The 16,994-nt window shown below is 40.4% G+C and overlaps 1 protein-coding gene across 1 annotated transcript in view; it reads left to right on the top strand.

The window, feature by feature from the left end:
- The window catches only part of LOC118519392 (uncharacterized), a 52,893-nt gene extending 39,577 nt beyond the window's left edge, over positions 1–13,316 (top strand). Inside the window, 2 exon segments of the mRNA XM_078077767.1 lie at positions 5,463–7,534; positions 7,536–13,316. Coding sequence (XP_077933893.1) covers positions 5,463–7,534; positions 7,536–7,637 — 2,174 coding nt within the window. The 3' untranslated portion in view covers positions 7,638–13,316.
- Positions 13,317–16,994: the final 3,678 nt, after the last annotated feature.

The following is a 16,994-nucleotide window of genomic DNA, read 5'->3' as shown; positions in this document are numbered from 1 at the left end:
TTCTTATGTGGAAATTATTCTATTTACATTTTGTCTCTACCAAGTTTAATTTGATAAAGTGTATTTTCTTAGGAAATTATTTGCTACTTTTCTTTCAAACATATCTGTATCATGTTGAGTAAAAGTAGCCTTTTTGATTTTTTTCACACCTTGTTCCAGTGATTGTTTCCTCCTTATTGTTTCTCAGTTTGGGTAGTTGAGCTTTCTTTCCCTTGTTTTTGTTGATTAGGGTAGTCAATGATTTGCCTCCTTTGTTAATCTTTTCAAAGAACCAGCTTTCTTGTTTCTTAAAGATTTTATGTATTTTTTAAGTAATCTCTACACCAAACGTGGGGCTCGAACTCACAACCCCAAGATCAAGAGTTGCATGCTCCACTGACTGAGCCAGCCAGGGGTTCCAAAGAACCAGCTTTTTTTTTTTTTTTTAATTTTATTATGTTACGTTAGTCACCATACAATACATCATTGGTTTTTGATGTGGTGATCCACGATCCATTGTTTTCGTATAACACCCAGTGCTCCATGCAGTACATGCCTTCCTTAATACCCATCACCAGGCTAACCAATCCCCCCTCCCCCCTCCCCTCTAAAACCCTGTTTGTTTCTCAGAGTCCATAGTCTCTCATGGTTCATCTCTCCCTCCAATTCCCCCGCCCCATTTTTCCCTTCCTTCTCCTAATGTCCTCCATGCTTTTCCTTATGTTCCATAAATAAGTGAAACCATATGATAATTGACTTTCTCTGCTTGACTTATTTCACTTAGCATAATCTCCTCCAGTCCCATCCATGTTGATGTAAAAGTTGGGTATTCATCCTTTCTGATGGCTGAGTAATATTCCATTGTATATATGGACCACATCTTCTTTATCCATTCGTCTGTTGAAGGGCATCTCGGCTCTTTCCACAGTTTGGCTATTGCGGACATTGCTGCTATGAACATTGGGGTGCATATGGCCCTTCTTTTCACTACATCTGTGTCTTTGGGGTAAATACCCAGTAGTGCAATTGCTGGGTCATAGGGTAGCTCTATTTTTAAATTTTTGAGGACCCTCCACACTGTTTTCCAAAGCGTCTGTACCAAGTTGCATTCCCACCAACAGTGTAAGAGGGTTCCCCTTTCTCCACAACCTCTCCAACATTTGTTGTTTCTTTCCCTATGCATTTTGGCCATTCTAACTGGTGTAAGGTGGTATCTCAAGGTGGTTTTGATTTGGATTTCCTTGATGGCTAATGATGATGAACATTTTTTCATGTGTCTGTTAGCCATTTGTATGTTTTCTTCGGAGAAGTGTCTTTTCATATCCTCTGCCCACTTTTTGACTTGATTATTTGCAAAGAACCAGCTTTTTTGACTTAACTCTTGTTCTGCTGTTTTTCTGTTTCTGTTCCATTAACTTCTAATGTAAGTAAACTGTCCAAAAATAAAAGAAGACCTGATCCACATATTCAGAGACCACCAGGAACCTGGGAAAACTGATGTGGAATGGTTCACTAAAGACAGCCTTTAATAAAACTAGTAGACCTTAAAGATGAAGAGAGAGGTTTTTTTCGCTGTGTGAGACACAGCGAGAGAGGGAACACAAGCAGGGGGAGTGGGAGAGGGAGAAGCAGGATTCCCGTGGAGCAGGGAGCCCGATGCGGGGCTGGATCCCAGGACCCGGGGTCATGACCTGAGCCGAAGGCAGACGCTTAATGACTGAGCCACCCAGGCGTCCTGAAGAGAAAGTTTTTATCTGTATTATTTTAAATTTATTTTTGTGTTTATCTGTTTTTATCTTTATTATTTCCCTCTTTGTGCTTTCTTTTTTTTTTTTTTAAAGATTTTATTTATTTATTTGAGAGAGAGAATGAGATAGAGAGATCATGAGGGTCAGAGGGAGAAGCAGACTCCCCGCTGAGCGGGGAGCCCGATGCGGGACTCGATCCCGGGACTCCAGGATCATGACCTGAGCCGAAGGCAGTCGCTTAACCAACTGAGCCACCCAGGCGCCCCCTCTTTGTGCTTTCTACTTCATTCTTTTACATTACTATTGTTTTCTTCTAGTTTTTTTTTATTTTTTGAGTCAAGGGTTTACTTATTTTTCATTCTTTTTCACTGATACAAAACATTTAATGCTATGAAATCTCTGATCAGTATGTGTATCCCATATGTACTCCTAAGTAATATTTTGACTAGTTATTTTGCTTTAGAACTTCAGCTTTGGTTTGTTTCCTTTTTCACCAAAGAGCAGTTTTTACTAGAGAGTTGTTTGTTTTTGAAGTCCCAGTGGAAGCTGAATGAAGAAACATCCTCTGGGCAAAAAGACTAAATCTCAATAAATTTAGTTTCCCCAATAATTTCTAGTTTTACTGTAGGATTACCTGAGCATGTTACCTATATCAGTTTTTTTTTTTTTTTTAATGTTTCACGCACCCTTGAGATGGAAGTGTATTTTCTATTACAAGTTTTGACATTATAAAGATATATGTCTTGATTGTTGTCATTAAGTCTTCTACACCCCCAACTTTTTGCTTTTTGATCTTTCTTGAAATACTATTTTGAATAGTGTATTTTATTTTTTTCCTTGCTTTTCTGAGTTCTGCTTCATGAAGGGTTTTTGGACTCTAGATATTCATAACCGTGATTTTCGCATTCAAAGTTGAGGATTTTAGCCTTGTAAAGTGGGTTGTTTTTTTTTTTTTTTTTTGTCCTTACTGATAACAAGATTGCATCTCTGCTTCCTTATTGTTTCCCTTTGTCTGGAATAATATGGTCCATCCTTTTGATTTTAGCTTTTTTGAGTCCGTTTTTATCATTATATTTCCCCTTTACAGCATCAATTTGGATTTTGCTTGTGACACAGTTTGAAGTCATTTTGTTAATTGATGAAGTAGACCCATTCATATTTATTAATATGATTCATGTTTGGTCTCATTTCTGTCATTTTGTTACATTTAATGAGTGTATCACATTTACTGAATTATTCTATTTGATCTTTTTTTCTTTTTGGAGGGAGTCAGGAAATTTTCATGTTTTTGTTCTCATAGTTACTTTTACACTAATATCTTTTATACTGGCCTTAGTTTGCCCATTTCCTTATTTAACTCTCTATTTGATTTTTTAGCTTTTAGTGACATTCTTTAGGCTATTATTTATATCGCTATCTCTGAGCTTATTCTTATTTCTTCTTTTCATTCCTGTTTCCTATAGGTCTTCTAATTGCATCATTTCTACCTCACTAGAATATATAACATTTATATATATATATATACACACACACACACACACATATGTATGTATGTATTTAAAGATTTTATTTATTTGAGAGCAAGAATGTGAGAGGAAAGAGAGAGAGCATGAGTAGGGGGTGGTGCAGAGGGAGAGGGAGAGGCAGACTCCCTGCTGAGCAGGGAGCCCGATTCAGGGCTTGATCCTAGGACCTTGAGATCATGACCTGAGCCGAAGGTAGACGCTTAACCAACTGAGCCACCCAGGCATCTCTAACATTTATATATTATTCTTCTATTCTTGTTCCCAACTTTCTTTTGGTCTTAGGCCTACAATTAAATTATCCACTGCTCAGTTTTTCTGCCAGTGTTCCCTATCAAATCCTTTATTCCCACTTTTTTTTTAACTTGAAAATGTTCCTCCACTAAGCCTCGCTTTGTTTATTGGTGACAGAATCTATTGCCAAATCTACATTTTTGTTTATTGAGATTTAGTCTTTTTGCCCAGAGGATGTTTCTTCATTTTTAAGGTCTAGTATTATTAAAGTGTTCCTTAGAGAAGACTGTTCCAGGTCAGCTTTGCCCAGGTTCATGGTGGTTCTTTATCCTGTGTAGATGAGGTCCTCTTTTGGGCAGTTTTCTTAGATTATGGTTTCTTTTTGTTTTGTTTTTAAAGATTTTATTTATTTATTTGACAGAGAGAGACACAGCGAGAGAGGGAACACAAGCAGGGGGAGTGGGAGAGGGAGAAACAGACTCCCTGCTGAGCAGGAAGCCTGATGGGGGGCTCGATCCCAGAACCCTAAGATAATGACCTGAGCTGAAGGCAGACGCTTAACGACTGAGCCACCCAGGCTCCCCATATTACGGTTTTTAATATTCATTGTTTTTTTTTTCTGTAGAGAGTATAATCCTCATATATGCATATAATTTTATTTTAAAATCTTTTATTTATTTTCCAGACTACCTTCTTTATCTAGGATCTTCTTTGTGAACCAGTTCTTCTTTCTTTGGTTTTCTTGTCATTCTTTCTGCTCTGTTGTCATGCCTTTTTTCAGGGATATTTATTAAAATTTCAGTGAAATCTCTTTTCTCTTCGGACTCTCTGTTAGTCTGCCTGGACTGCTATAACAAAACACCACAGACTGGGTGACCTAAATAACCGAAATTTGTTTTCTCACCCTTCTGGAGTCTGTAAGGCCAAGGGGAAGGTGCCAGCAGGGTTGGTTTCTGGTGAGCCCTGTCTCTTCAGCTTGTAGACGGCACCTTCTTGCTGTAGCCTCACATGGCTTTTTTTCTGTGCACACAGTGGGAGCAAGCAAGTTGGTGTCTCTTCTGCTTCTAATAGGGATGCTGTTCCTGTCAAATTAGCGCTACACCCTGATGACCTGATTCAACCTTAATTGCCTCCTTAAAGGCTCTGTCTCCAGCTATAGTCACATTGGGGATTAGGGCTTCACCATATGCATTTGGGAGAGGGATAATTCAGTTCATAACTGGCTCCTTGTAATTTAAGTCTATTCTAAGATCAGTTCTTCTTACAGTTTTATTTCTGACCTGGATCAGCGCTTGCGTCCTCAGTTCCCATTTACTACAAGTCCCTTCTGTTGGAGTTCCCAGTGGTCTGAGCTGTCATGTATCAGAACTGAAATGTCATCTCAGTGTTTTCCCACTCATAGTGGGACTTCCCCTTTCTGGGAATGATTTTATTTGTATTTAATCATCTCTGAGTTCCCTGTCTCTTCTTTATGTGTGGTTGCCACAGTCTCTAGCTGACTCTCAACGGATGTGGGCTCATTATCAGTTTTTTCTGTATTTAAAAGTTTCTTTCCTTAGTGGCGATTTGAAGTTAGTAGTATTTTGTATGTCCTGGTTATGCTGAAGTCATGGGTTGTTGTAGGTAATTTTATTTGCTCTCCTTATATTGATCCATACAGTTTTTTGGAGGATAGATGGACACATTCAGCTTTTAATGGGTGCTGTTATTCTTCTGACACCAGAATGCAGATGTATGTGTTGTAATAGCCAGTTTCTGCTCCCTTTTTCCATTATGCCAGGCTTTTTGTTTCTTGTTTTCATTTTTCTTTTTTCATCTCAAACTCAAGAATAGAAAGAATATGTACCTAGTTATTTTCTTCTCTGGAGACTAGACAAGAAATCCAAATCAGCTCTAACATAGGGCATTTGTATATACATTGCATTCCATAAAAAATGTGTTACTATTCATATGTAAGGTTAATTTTTCTTATTTTTAGAAATCTGGAAAACTGATCACAAGAAAGAAAGGAGCCACGAAAACCAGCCTAAACATGTGTGGGAAGTTGCATTCATCAATAATAAAATGCTAACTAAAGAACGAGGCAACGTAGTAGGAAAACCACATAACTTGGACACAAATTCTTTTCCTTCCAGAAAAACCCTCTGTCAGTGTGACTCATGTGGAGTGAGTTTCAACTGTATTTCAGAATTGTTTATCAATAAGAAAAACTATTTAGGAAAAAAGACTGATGAATTTAATGCCTGTGGAAAATTGCTACTCAGTATTAAACATGAGAAAACTCATACTAGAGAGAAAAGTGAATTTTTTAAAAATGGGAAAACTTTCAGTCATGATGAGGACCCTATTCATCATGAGAAGATTCAAACTTTAGAGCAGAATTTTGATCATAACATTTATCAAGAAACCTTCCTTGGAAAGGCAATATTCAGTACATACAGGAAAGAGATTGCAGAAGGGAATGACTGTGAATGTAATGAATATGGGAGAACCTTCTTTGATAACTCCTCCTTCTTATTCCACCAGATAAATTCCTCAAAGGAAAATCACTATGGATTTAGTGGTTGTGGAAAATCCTTATGTGTGAAGTCTACCCTTTTGAAACATCATGGGGCACATATGAAACACTATGACTGTAATGAAAGTGGGAATAATTTCAGGAGGAATTTATGCCTTTCACAACTTCAGAAAACTCATAAAGGAGAAAAACACTTTGAATGTAATGAATGTGGGAGAGCGTTTTGGGAAAAGTCCCACCTCACTCGACATCAGAGGATACACACAGGAGAGAAACGCTTTCAGTGTAATGAATGTGGAAAAACTTTCTGGGAGAAGTCAAACCTCACTAAACATCAGAGGTCACACACAGGGGAGAAACCCTATGTGTGCAGTGAATGTGGGAAAGCCTTCAGCCACAAGTCAGCCCTCACGTTACACCAGAGAACACATACGGGGGAGAAACCTTATCAGTGTAATGCATGTGGGAAAACTTTTTACCAGAAGTCAGACCTCACTAAACACCAGAGAACACACACAGGGCTGAAACCCTATGAATGCTATGAATGTGGGAAATCCTTCTGTATGAATTCACACCTTACAGTGCATCAGAGAACTCATACAGGTGAGAAACCCTTTGAATGTCCTGACTGTGGGAAATCTTTCTGTCAGAAGTCACATCTTACACAACATCAGAGAACTCACATAGGGGATAAACCCTACGAATGTAATGCCTGTGGGAAAACTTTCTACCACAAGTCAGTACTCACCAGGCATCAGATCATTCATACAGGGTTGAAACCTTATGAATGCTATGAATGTGGGAAAACCTTTTGCTTGAAGTCTGACCTCACAGTACATCAGAGAACTCACACAGGGGAGAAGCCCTTTGCATGTCCTGAATGTGGGAAATTCTTCAGCCATAAGTCTACCCTCTCTCAACATTATAGGACACATACAGGGGAGAAGCCCTTTGAATGTCATGAATGTGGGAAAATCTTCTATAATAAATCATACCTAACTAAACATAATAGAACACACACAGGGGAGAAACCCTATGAATGTAACGAATGTGGGAAAACCTTCTGCCAGAAGTCTCAGCTCACTCAGCACCAGAGAATTCACATAGGTGAGAAACCCTATGAGTGTAATGAATGTGGAAAGGCTTTCTGTCATAAGTCAGCCTTAATTGTCCACCAGAGAACTCATACAGAAGAAAAGCCCTATAAATGTAATGAATGTGGAAAATCTTTCTGTGTGAAGTCAGGACTTATTTTACATCAGAGAAAACACACAGGGGAGAAACCCTATGAATGTAATGAATGTGGAAAATCCTTCAGTCACAAATCATCCCTCACAGTGCATCACAGGGCTCACACAGGAGAGAAATCTTGTCAATGTAATGAATGTGGGAAAATTTTTTACCGTAAATCAGACCTTGCTAAACATCAGAGATCACACACGGGGGAGAAGCCCTATGAATGTAACACATGTGGAAAAACCTTCTCTCAGAAGTCAAACCTCATTGTACATCAGAGAACACACGCAGGAGAAAAACGTTACGATTGAAGTGGATGTTAGGAATGTCGAGCTGCAGTTCAGCACCCATTACACAAGAATTCACACTGGCGGAAGCTCTGTTGACAGGATATCCTGAATGTTCGGGAACCTTCCTGCACACAAACTGGCCTTATTTTACTCCAGAGTAGACTGCAACAAATGCAGGACAGTCTTGTTAAGTAACATTCCATTGAATGTCACCAAGCAAATACTGGTATAAAATATTGCAGATTTTTTTATTTTGTAAAAACAATTTTTTTTTTTTTTTTAGCAAAAATACAAACTAGGTTATGTCAGAATTTATATTAAAGAGAAACCTTTCAATTTGAGGTATATAACTTGAAGATTATTTTTAGAAGTAATACAACATCAGAAGTCGTGTTTTGGGTTTTGATGCCATATTTATCTTTAGGAAACATAAAAAATTATAGTTTATAAATGTATATTGTGCCATGTGAAGCTTTAAAAACCAAAAAAAAAAAAAAAGAAAGTAGTAAAATGAAAAAATAGACTTATAATAGGTTGCAGTCATACATAGAATTCTCACTTGCCCTCCACCAACCCTCCTTTAATGCTATCTTCCACAACCACGGTATATTGTCAAGCACAGGAAGTTGATGGTACTACAGTACTAAGTCACATACAGTCCTTATTTCTACTTCTACTTCAACAGTTTTTACAAGCACTTTGTGTACAGTGTAGTTCTGTGAAATTTTATCACTTAATAGTTTGAGTAACCATCAACACAGGTTACAAAATCATAAAGGTATCTGGAGTCTCTGTTGCATTAGGATTACAAAGGAATCAGGATTTCATCACGAGAAGTTCCCTTGTGTTAATCATACCGTTTCTGCAGCCCTCATCCTGGCAGTCGTGAATATGAAGCTTTTTAAAAGCAGAGATAAATTGAATAATTAGGGTCACAGCCTTAAATGCTTATGTGAGGTGTCCCTTAAGTTTACAGGACTTATGTATCCACGTATCATTCCTTATATAAACCATATGTGCTTCATGGGCATAATGCAACTTAATATAGTTGTGAACAGAGAACAGACACTCCTAATTTAGCAGTTGTTACCATATCAGGCACATCTCCCCATGTGTGTAAGGGCTGAGCAGCCTTGTAAAAGGAGGCCCAGAGAGGTAATACATAACCATTTAGAATGTATAAATCAAGATAACAAAGTGGCAAATAGAATGTGTTCAGTACAGAGGGATATCTAGTCCCTAGTCTCATTTTCCCCATTCACCCATGGTTCATGTCAAGCCAGGAGGTGCCTTGAGTGTACATGTGTGAGTCCTCTAGTCAGCCTACATTTTGTACAAACCCTCTGTAAGTAACTGCCCTCTAAGGCAGAGGCCAGTGTACCCAGAGACAGATCTGTGCCCTTGGAGATTTTTGACTCTGTGAGGAGAAGGTGGGTTGAGACTGGAGCAGAGCCAGAGTGAAGCTAGAGTGGGGCTTTTATTGAGAGACAGGGTATAAAATGGTGGTATACTAGATTACACCATCAGTCAGATTACATAAACCAGGTTACACAAACGAATGATCTTAACTTGCACAAAGAGTCTAAGCTTCCATCTTAGGAAACTAGGATAAGGAGCTGATTAAATCTGGAGTAAGTGAAACAAAAGAAATAATAATTAGAGCAGAAATCAGTGAAATCAAAAACAAAATAGAGGAAATCAGTAAAACCAAAAAGTTAGTTATTTGGAAAGGTCAAAGTGATAAACCTTTAGCTAAATTAACTAAGAAAAAGAGAAGATACAAGGTGCTAATAGCAGAAATGAAAGTCATAACTGATTTCATGGACATTAAAAGGATAATAATACTGTGCATGACTCTGTGTCCACAAATTTCATAACCTAGATGAAATGGACCAATTCCTTGAAAGACACAATCTGCCAAAACTCACAGATCTATCTGACTAGGCATATAGCTGTTAAAGAAATTGAGTTAATCTTCCAAATCAGAGAGTGTCAGGCCCAAATGTGTTCACTGGTGAATTCTACCAAACACTTCAGGAAGAAATACCAGTTCTCTACAATCTTTTCCAAAAAGTAAGAGCAGAAGAAATACTTCCTAACTCATTCTGTGAGGCCAGCATTGCTGTAGTAGCAAAACCAGGCAGACATTACAAGAAAGGGAAACTGCAGACAGAACTCTATGTCTTGGAACATAGATGCAGAAATCCTCAACAATCATAAGCAAACTGAATCCAACAGTATATAACTTCACACCATGACCAAGTGGGGTTTATTCCAGGTATGCAGTCCTGGTTCAACATTTGATAATCAGTTCACATAACCCATCACATCAACAGGCAAAAGGAAAATAGTCATATGATCAGACCAATAGGTGCAGAAAAGCATTTCACAAAATCTTAACCCACATTCACAATAAGAAATCTCAGCATACTAGGAATACAGGGAACTTCTTCAACTTGTTAAAGCACATCTACAACAGCCCTATCACTAACATTGTACTTAATGGTGAGAAACTAGATGCTTTCCCAGTTAAGGAGGAAGGAGGCCCCTTTGACCACTCTTTTTCAGCCTCCTTCTGGAAGTCATCGGTAACACAGTATGACAAGTGAAGGAAATAACCTTGGATTTAGAAGGAAGAGATAAAACTGTCTATATTCACACATAACATGATTCTCTAGGTAGAAAAATTGGAGGAGTCAACAATAGAATACCTTGACACTGGTACGCAATTATAACAAGGTTACAAGGTACAATGATTGGGTGGTAAAAACAAGTGAGCTCTCAAGTAACAGAAGACATGGAGGAACCTTACTTGCATATTGCTGAATGAAAAAAGCCAATCTGAAAAGGCTTTACATTTTGGTTTCCATCTATAATGCATTCTGATAACAGCACAAGTATATGGAGACAGTAAAAAGATCAGTGGTTGCCACGGGTTTGGGACAAGGCAGGGAAGGATGAATAGGTGGATTGTAGAGGATTTTTAGGACAGTGAAACGATTCTGTAGGATATTATAATGGTAGATACATGTCATTCATTTGTCAAAGCCCATAAAGTGTAAAACACAAAGGGTAAACCCTAAGGTAAACTGTGGACTTTAGTTAGTCATAATGTATCAGTATTGGCTTATCAGTTGTAACAAATGTACCACACTAACGCAAGACAGGAATAACGGAACTGTAGAAGTGAAGGGGTATATAGGAACTCTACTTTCTGCTCAATTTTTCTGTAACCCTAAAACTACTCTAAAAAATAAAGTGTATTAAATAAACAACCCTGCCTGCATATAGCAATGTAGGTGAATCTGTGAAGGTGCTTTCTTCTATACTTACAAAATTAAAAACTCATTATTCGGTACCAGTTTTCCCATGGTGGGAGGCAGAATGCATTCTCAGAAATCTTATATTGACAACCACTAAACCTATTTTCAGTTACAGCTTTTCTGCTCTTGTAAGCCTTATTATCTTTTTTGGAAGTATCATAAATTTCTTACCTCTCTTCATAATATCTTGTTTCTGTATTAAGGTTTTTGTTTCTCATATGTTTCTGCACTGAAAATATAATCAACATTAATGAACATTTGAGATGTTTTTATAGTCTTTGAAATATTTTAAATTATAGTAACTGTGGCCTGAAATCAAGGCCTAGTATAATGGACTCTTTTACCTCTGAAACCAAGATGGAATCCTACCACCAACTGAGTGAATAGGAGGCAGTTAATACAGTTGTCATAATGAACAGGATGGCCCATCCAAGAACAAGGTCACCATCTAAGATGTGGTTCATCTAGTTATCATTAACTAATTGTTCTTGACTGACTAACTAGTTCTGTGATATGACAAAGGCCCTTTGGGACAGAGCTGCCAATCGCCGGCAGGCCTGCCTTTTGACCTGCACAGTACTGCCTTCTTTTTGGGGTGTCACTGTGTCTTCCCACCCTAAAAAGCTCCCTATGAGAGAACTGTTATTTGGCTACACCCCAGGTGACTTCCCTTTGGGTTCAGTTTGGCTGTGAGGCTTCTGCCTGTAAAGGCAGAGACAGCACTGTGCCCCCACTGCATTTGTGCCCCACCTACCAAGGGTCTGGTTAGAACTCTCTGGTTACTGCATAGCGTCCGGCGACCATCCCTGGCTGCTCAGGGTGCCCCTGCGTACCATGGTTTGTCATTGTGCACCATTGGGGTGGGCATGCAGCTGGCCCTTTGTGAAATTTTGGAAGGGTAGGACAGTCAGCCCCAGGAGAATTAAGCATGGCACTCCAGTTGTCTAATGAGCTGTTGCTCAGGTCAGGGTAGCAGCCTTCCCCCCTCCTCTGCTGCTTCTTCCCTTGCTGCCATTGCACACACACCTGATGCCCAGCAGTGTGGAGGTGCACATTTGTGGTGTCCTGTGGCCCAGATGCTGATGAGAAAAGAAAAGGGACCCCTTCCAAATTACCAGAGGAAGCACCTCAAATGCTCTTCTAATGCAAAACCTTTAGCCAGTGAACCTGGGATTTGCTTAGCACCGCTGTTTTCCAAGGGTCTAACCTTGGAATCATGGAGCTTAATGGCTCTGACCCGGGCTATAGACAAATGACCCTACTGTTTGTGAACCCTGACCACAGGGAGATTGGCTGGCATTCCCTGGATGAAGCGACAGCTGCCGATGAAGCCGCCTGCTGGGCTGTGGTACTTTCCCTTCTAATCACGCAGGTCCATGCCACGGGTGACTGAGTAGAGACAAAAACTGAAAGCTGCTACTTGACATGGCGAGAAACCCAAAACATTCAGAGGGAATTTGTACAGAGAGGAATGAAGGAGAGAAGAAGATGTGCATGGCAGAAAAAAAAGGCAGCCATACAGAAGATAATCAGTCAACTGCTGGGCTATTGGCCAGGCGTGCTCCGCTGCCTGTGTCTGTGTTGGAAGGAAACTCTCATCCTTGTGTGTGGAGGGGAAAATGCACACTCTGTGCCCCAGCCAAGGGGATAGTCCAAAGGTGACTTCATCCCAGGATCTTTAATCTGTAAGAAGCAAATACTGCCATGGAGTGCGCCCATGGCCCTGAAGATCCTGACTGGAGACTCCTCTGGGGAATGAAGTTTGTAAATTTGATCGGAGTAAAGAGAAGCCCCCTGAGGTATATCTAGTGACAACAGAAAGGAAAGAAGGGGCAAGAAAGAATGAGGGAGAGGGAGGGACTTAGATACGGGAAGAGGAGACTACAAAATGACAGAAACGAAGGTCCACAGATTGACCCAATTGGGGGTATGGACTTAAAAAAATTTATACCGCAAAAGACAAAAGGGCACTGTTTGGCTTTTGTACCTCTACTATTTAGTTTCTGAATTGACTTAAATATCTGCTGAAATGCACCATTGACAAAGTTTCATGGCCTTAAAACAGGGCTCAAATTACAGCTATATCTGGGCATTCCACTAAATTTAATCATGTTACTTCCTTGGAGGAGTTTTTGAATATAAAAGAGAAGTGCTATCGACTAAATATTTGTGTTTCCTCAAAATTCGTATGTTGAAATCTAAACCCCAGTGTGATGGTATTTGGAGGTGGGGCCTTTGGGATAAGGTTAGGTTATGAGGATGGAGTCCTCATGAATGGGAGCAATGCCCTTATAAGACTCCAGGAACTCCCTTGGCTTTCTGCCCACGTGAGGACAGAGCAAAGGGACAGCCATCTGTGAACCAGGAAGTAGGCCCTCACCAGACCCCAATACCACTGGTGCCCTGATCTTGCACTTCCCAGCTTGCTTAACTGTGAGAAATAAATAAATTTCTGTTGTTTATAAGCCACCTGGTCTATGGTATTTTGTTTTAACAACCTGAACAATCTGAGATGGATGGATGGATGGATGGATGGATAGATCAATCGATCTGCTGTACCTGCTGTTGGTTATATACTGGGTGCTCCAGTAGAGGCTCTCACAGACTGAGCCTGGGACCCTCCATACACAACTGCCTATTATAGCTTGAATCATGGAAACAGTACCTCACACGCATGGCTACAGAGGCTTCCTTGCTACAAGATGGAGCCAAACCTGGGTTCTCTGGCATATCCCACCTGCAAATAAAGTATTTACTTTATATATATATATAAAGCCTCAGCCACAATTCGCCTTCACCTCCTAAGGGGCACCTTTCCCAGGGTACCAGTGGGATATCTCAGCGCCTCTGCCTCTGCACATAGTCTTTGTGGGCAATATCTTGATTGCATCCACATTTCTTCAGGAGCACAGGTAAGACATTATATTGATGCCATCCTCTTCTGAGGAGCAATTTCACACATTCAGTAGTGATCTACACATACAAAAGAATCACAAAAGTGGGTAATTCATTTCCCCATACATATTGCAAAGATCTGCCTCAGTATTGGTAAACCAAGGGCTGCTCCATCTCTGGCACTGTTGAGAAACAGATATTGACTGTTATTTGTTTTGTGTGGTCTTAGCACACAGAATGTTAATACAAATACAACATCTTTTAGTCCTTTTTGGGTTCTGCAAGCAACACATTCCCCACTTACAAAGTTTATTTAATTTTACTAATGCTGTTACTTTCAAATTGACTCAACTTGTATAGGGCCTTCTCCAAAAACAGGCTCTGGAGTCAACCCAAATTGAAATCGACAGGCACTCCTGTTAGTGCCCTTCTTCCCTGTAGAGACTTTAGCAATCTCCTCTCATGCCTCCTGGAGTTTGTAGACCATCCATGATGGCCATAAGTCGCCCATGGGCTTCTGATGCAAGAAGCTACCTTCTTCAGCCCTGCAATCTACACCTTTGGAGCATCAGTTGTTGGTTATATACTGGGTGCTCCAGTACACAGAGGCTCTCACAGACTGAGCCTGGGACCCTCCATACACAGCTGCCTGTTATAGTTTGAATCATGGAAACAGTATCTCACACGCATGGCTACGGAGGCTTCCTTGCTACAAGATGGAGCCAAACCTGGGTTCTCTGGCATATCCCACCTGCAAGGGGGGGGGGGGCTCTTCTGTATTCAGTCCCTTACCAGGTGCTGTGATGCTGGAAGAGGTCACTCCTCTCACAGACCCTGTTACTGGGGCAGCCCCTTGGGATTAAATGAACAGTAATAGCAGTTCTTAGACTTTACAGGTGACATCATCATCATTGTATGTGATGGAGCACAGGGGAATGTTGCTGGTTTTCATCCCTTATCCAGGATGTCCCTGATAAAGGGAAGGACCCAAGAGTCTGCATAACGGGCCAAACATCAAGTAGTCATCTTAGCACTGGATGCCCTGGCCAACAAATGGTCCCATCGGCAGAGTTTTACAAACTCTTGAGCTATGACCTAAGAATTGCCCCCTCTTGGGGTAAAGAATTCTGGAAATCTTTTGTCTCACAGTATAGGCTGAATATAAATCAAGGTAACATGTTTCTACATGGACTATCACTATAATACAGGAAGTAACCAGGACACTCCTATTACCTTAGGAGTTCCAGACATTACTGATCGTGACCAGGGCACTCCTGTCACTTCTCAGAGCACACAATCCTGGGCTCTTGAAAAAGGCACTCAATAGAACCTCCACTTAACCCTGTAAGTCCCAGGCAGTCCGTTTACTTGAGAGGCCACCTCTTGCATGTGGGGCGTGCTATAGTATATGAGTACACCTGTGCAAATCTTGCTATTTAAAGTGCCTGCTTAATGCTGAACTTAGACAAATGCTCATGATCTTTGCAGGAATGCTCATGTATTTGCAGATAATAAAACCTACTCAGGAATTTGGGATGTTTTTTTCAACACCCCAACTCCCATACAACCTCTCTTGGGAAGATGAAAGAAGCTGCTTTTTTTAGATTTTTTTTTTTTTAATTAGAGAGCATGAGCAGTGGGGAGGGGCAGAGAGAGAAGCAGACTCCCTGCTGGGCAGGGAGCCCGACTTGGGGCTCCATCCTAGGAGCCTGAGATAGACCTGAACTGAAGGCAGACACGTAACTGACTGAGCCACCCAGGTGCCCCGAAAGAAGCCGCTCTTAAGAGGTCTAAATGTGAAGGTTTTGAAACATATTTGCAAATCTTTTGACACTTATCCCATTGAAAGGGGAGTTCTATGTCCCTTCCTTTTGAATGTAGGCACATTTGTGACTCTACTGAGCAACAGAATATGGTGGAAGTGATGCTGTATCTTCCAACATTAGTCATGAAAGGCTACAGAACTCACTGCCTTGGTCGCTATTAACACTTGTACTTGGAGACCTGAGCCTCCATGTGAGAAGTCCAACTATACTGAAGCTACCATATCATAAGGAAGCCAAACAACACAGGGAAGTTTTGCCTAGGAACTCTATTAGTCCAGTCTTTGTCTTCCCAAACCTTATGTTGTGCATGGTAGCCAAGTAAGCCTTCAAATGACTGCAGCCCACCTTTGAGTCATCCCAGCTTTGCCTCAGACATCAAGGAGCAGGGACAAGTTGTGTCTACTATACCCTTTCTGTATTCCCCAGCATAACAAAATGGTGAATGTTTTATGTCATTGTGTTTGGGTTGGTTAATATTACACAACAGTAGTAACCAGGACAGCCAGATCACTGGAATTTGGATGATCATCTTTAATCTGTTTGTATCCTTTTTTGTCATGTAAATCCCATTTCATATAGATTTTTCAGAAATGTGTTTATGACCCTGTTACAGGGCTATGAACCAAAAGCCCCATTAAATACTTGCTTGTGTAGGTCAGGCCCTATCTGCTGACAGCTGTTTGGGAGTAAGAACATGATTGGTGGTGGTGGTGGAGGAGCTCAGGAATTCTCAGTCTGCTTGCATCCCTAGGGTATAGGACTCCTCTTTTCCATTGCAAGCTTGGGGCACACAGTTCGTTAGGAGTTGAGCATGTACACAAAGTACGGGAAGACCTGTTCAAAACTGAGAATACCACTTTTAACTCCAGAAAAATGGTTCACAGAAAAATACAAAAGTTTTTAGGCATGGGGAGGATAAACTGGAACAGTCATTCTGAGGAGTACCTACCTATGAACCAGAAGTCATAATCTTGGTTATATTCATGATATCACGGGTTTTTAAACTGCATGATCAGAATGTAAATGCGAGTTCAATCAGAGAAGCAGAACCATTAGGAGACAGATGTAGTTAGAGATTTGTTGCAGGGATTTGACTTTATGCAGTGTGGGCGCTGGTTAAGCAGTTTTCTAATGTACTCCTTCCAAGTCCTTGATCATCCAAACCATTAGCCCCTGTGCATGAATCAGTATAGAAACATAACTATGGCCATCTCTCCTTCCCTGCCAAATAAGTAACCAGGTACCCTGCTCAAATTTTTGCCCAGTTGGATGATTTCCTTTCATCACTGACTTTCAGGACCATCTCAGAGTGAGGTTGAAGTTCTGCATACCGTGCAGAATTATCTAACTCAAGCCTGAGTTTTTTCTTTCTCCGTCAGCTGGTCATGAACTCCTCATGAGACTATAGCTGTGGGTTGAAGA

Source organism: Halichoerus grypus, chromosome 7 (assembly GCF_964656455.1).
Source record: "Halichoerus grypus chromosome 7, mHalGry1.hap1.1, whole genome shotgun sequence".
In the NCBI taxonomy this organism is placed as follows: domain Eukaryota; kingdom Metazoa; phylum Chordata; class Mammalia; order Carnivora; family Phocidae; genus Halichoerus; species Halichoerus grypus.
This window is presented reverse-complemented; position numbering and strand designations above follow the sequence as displayed.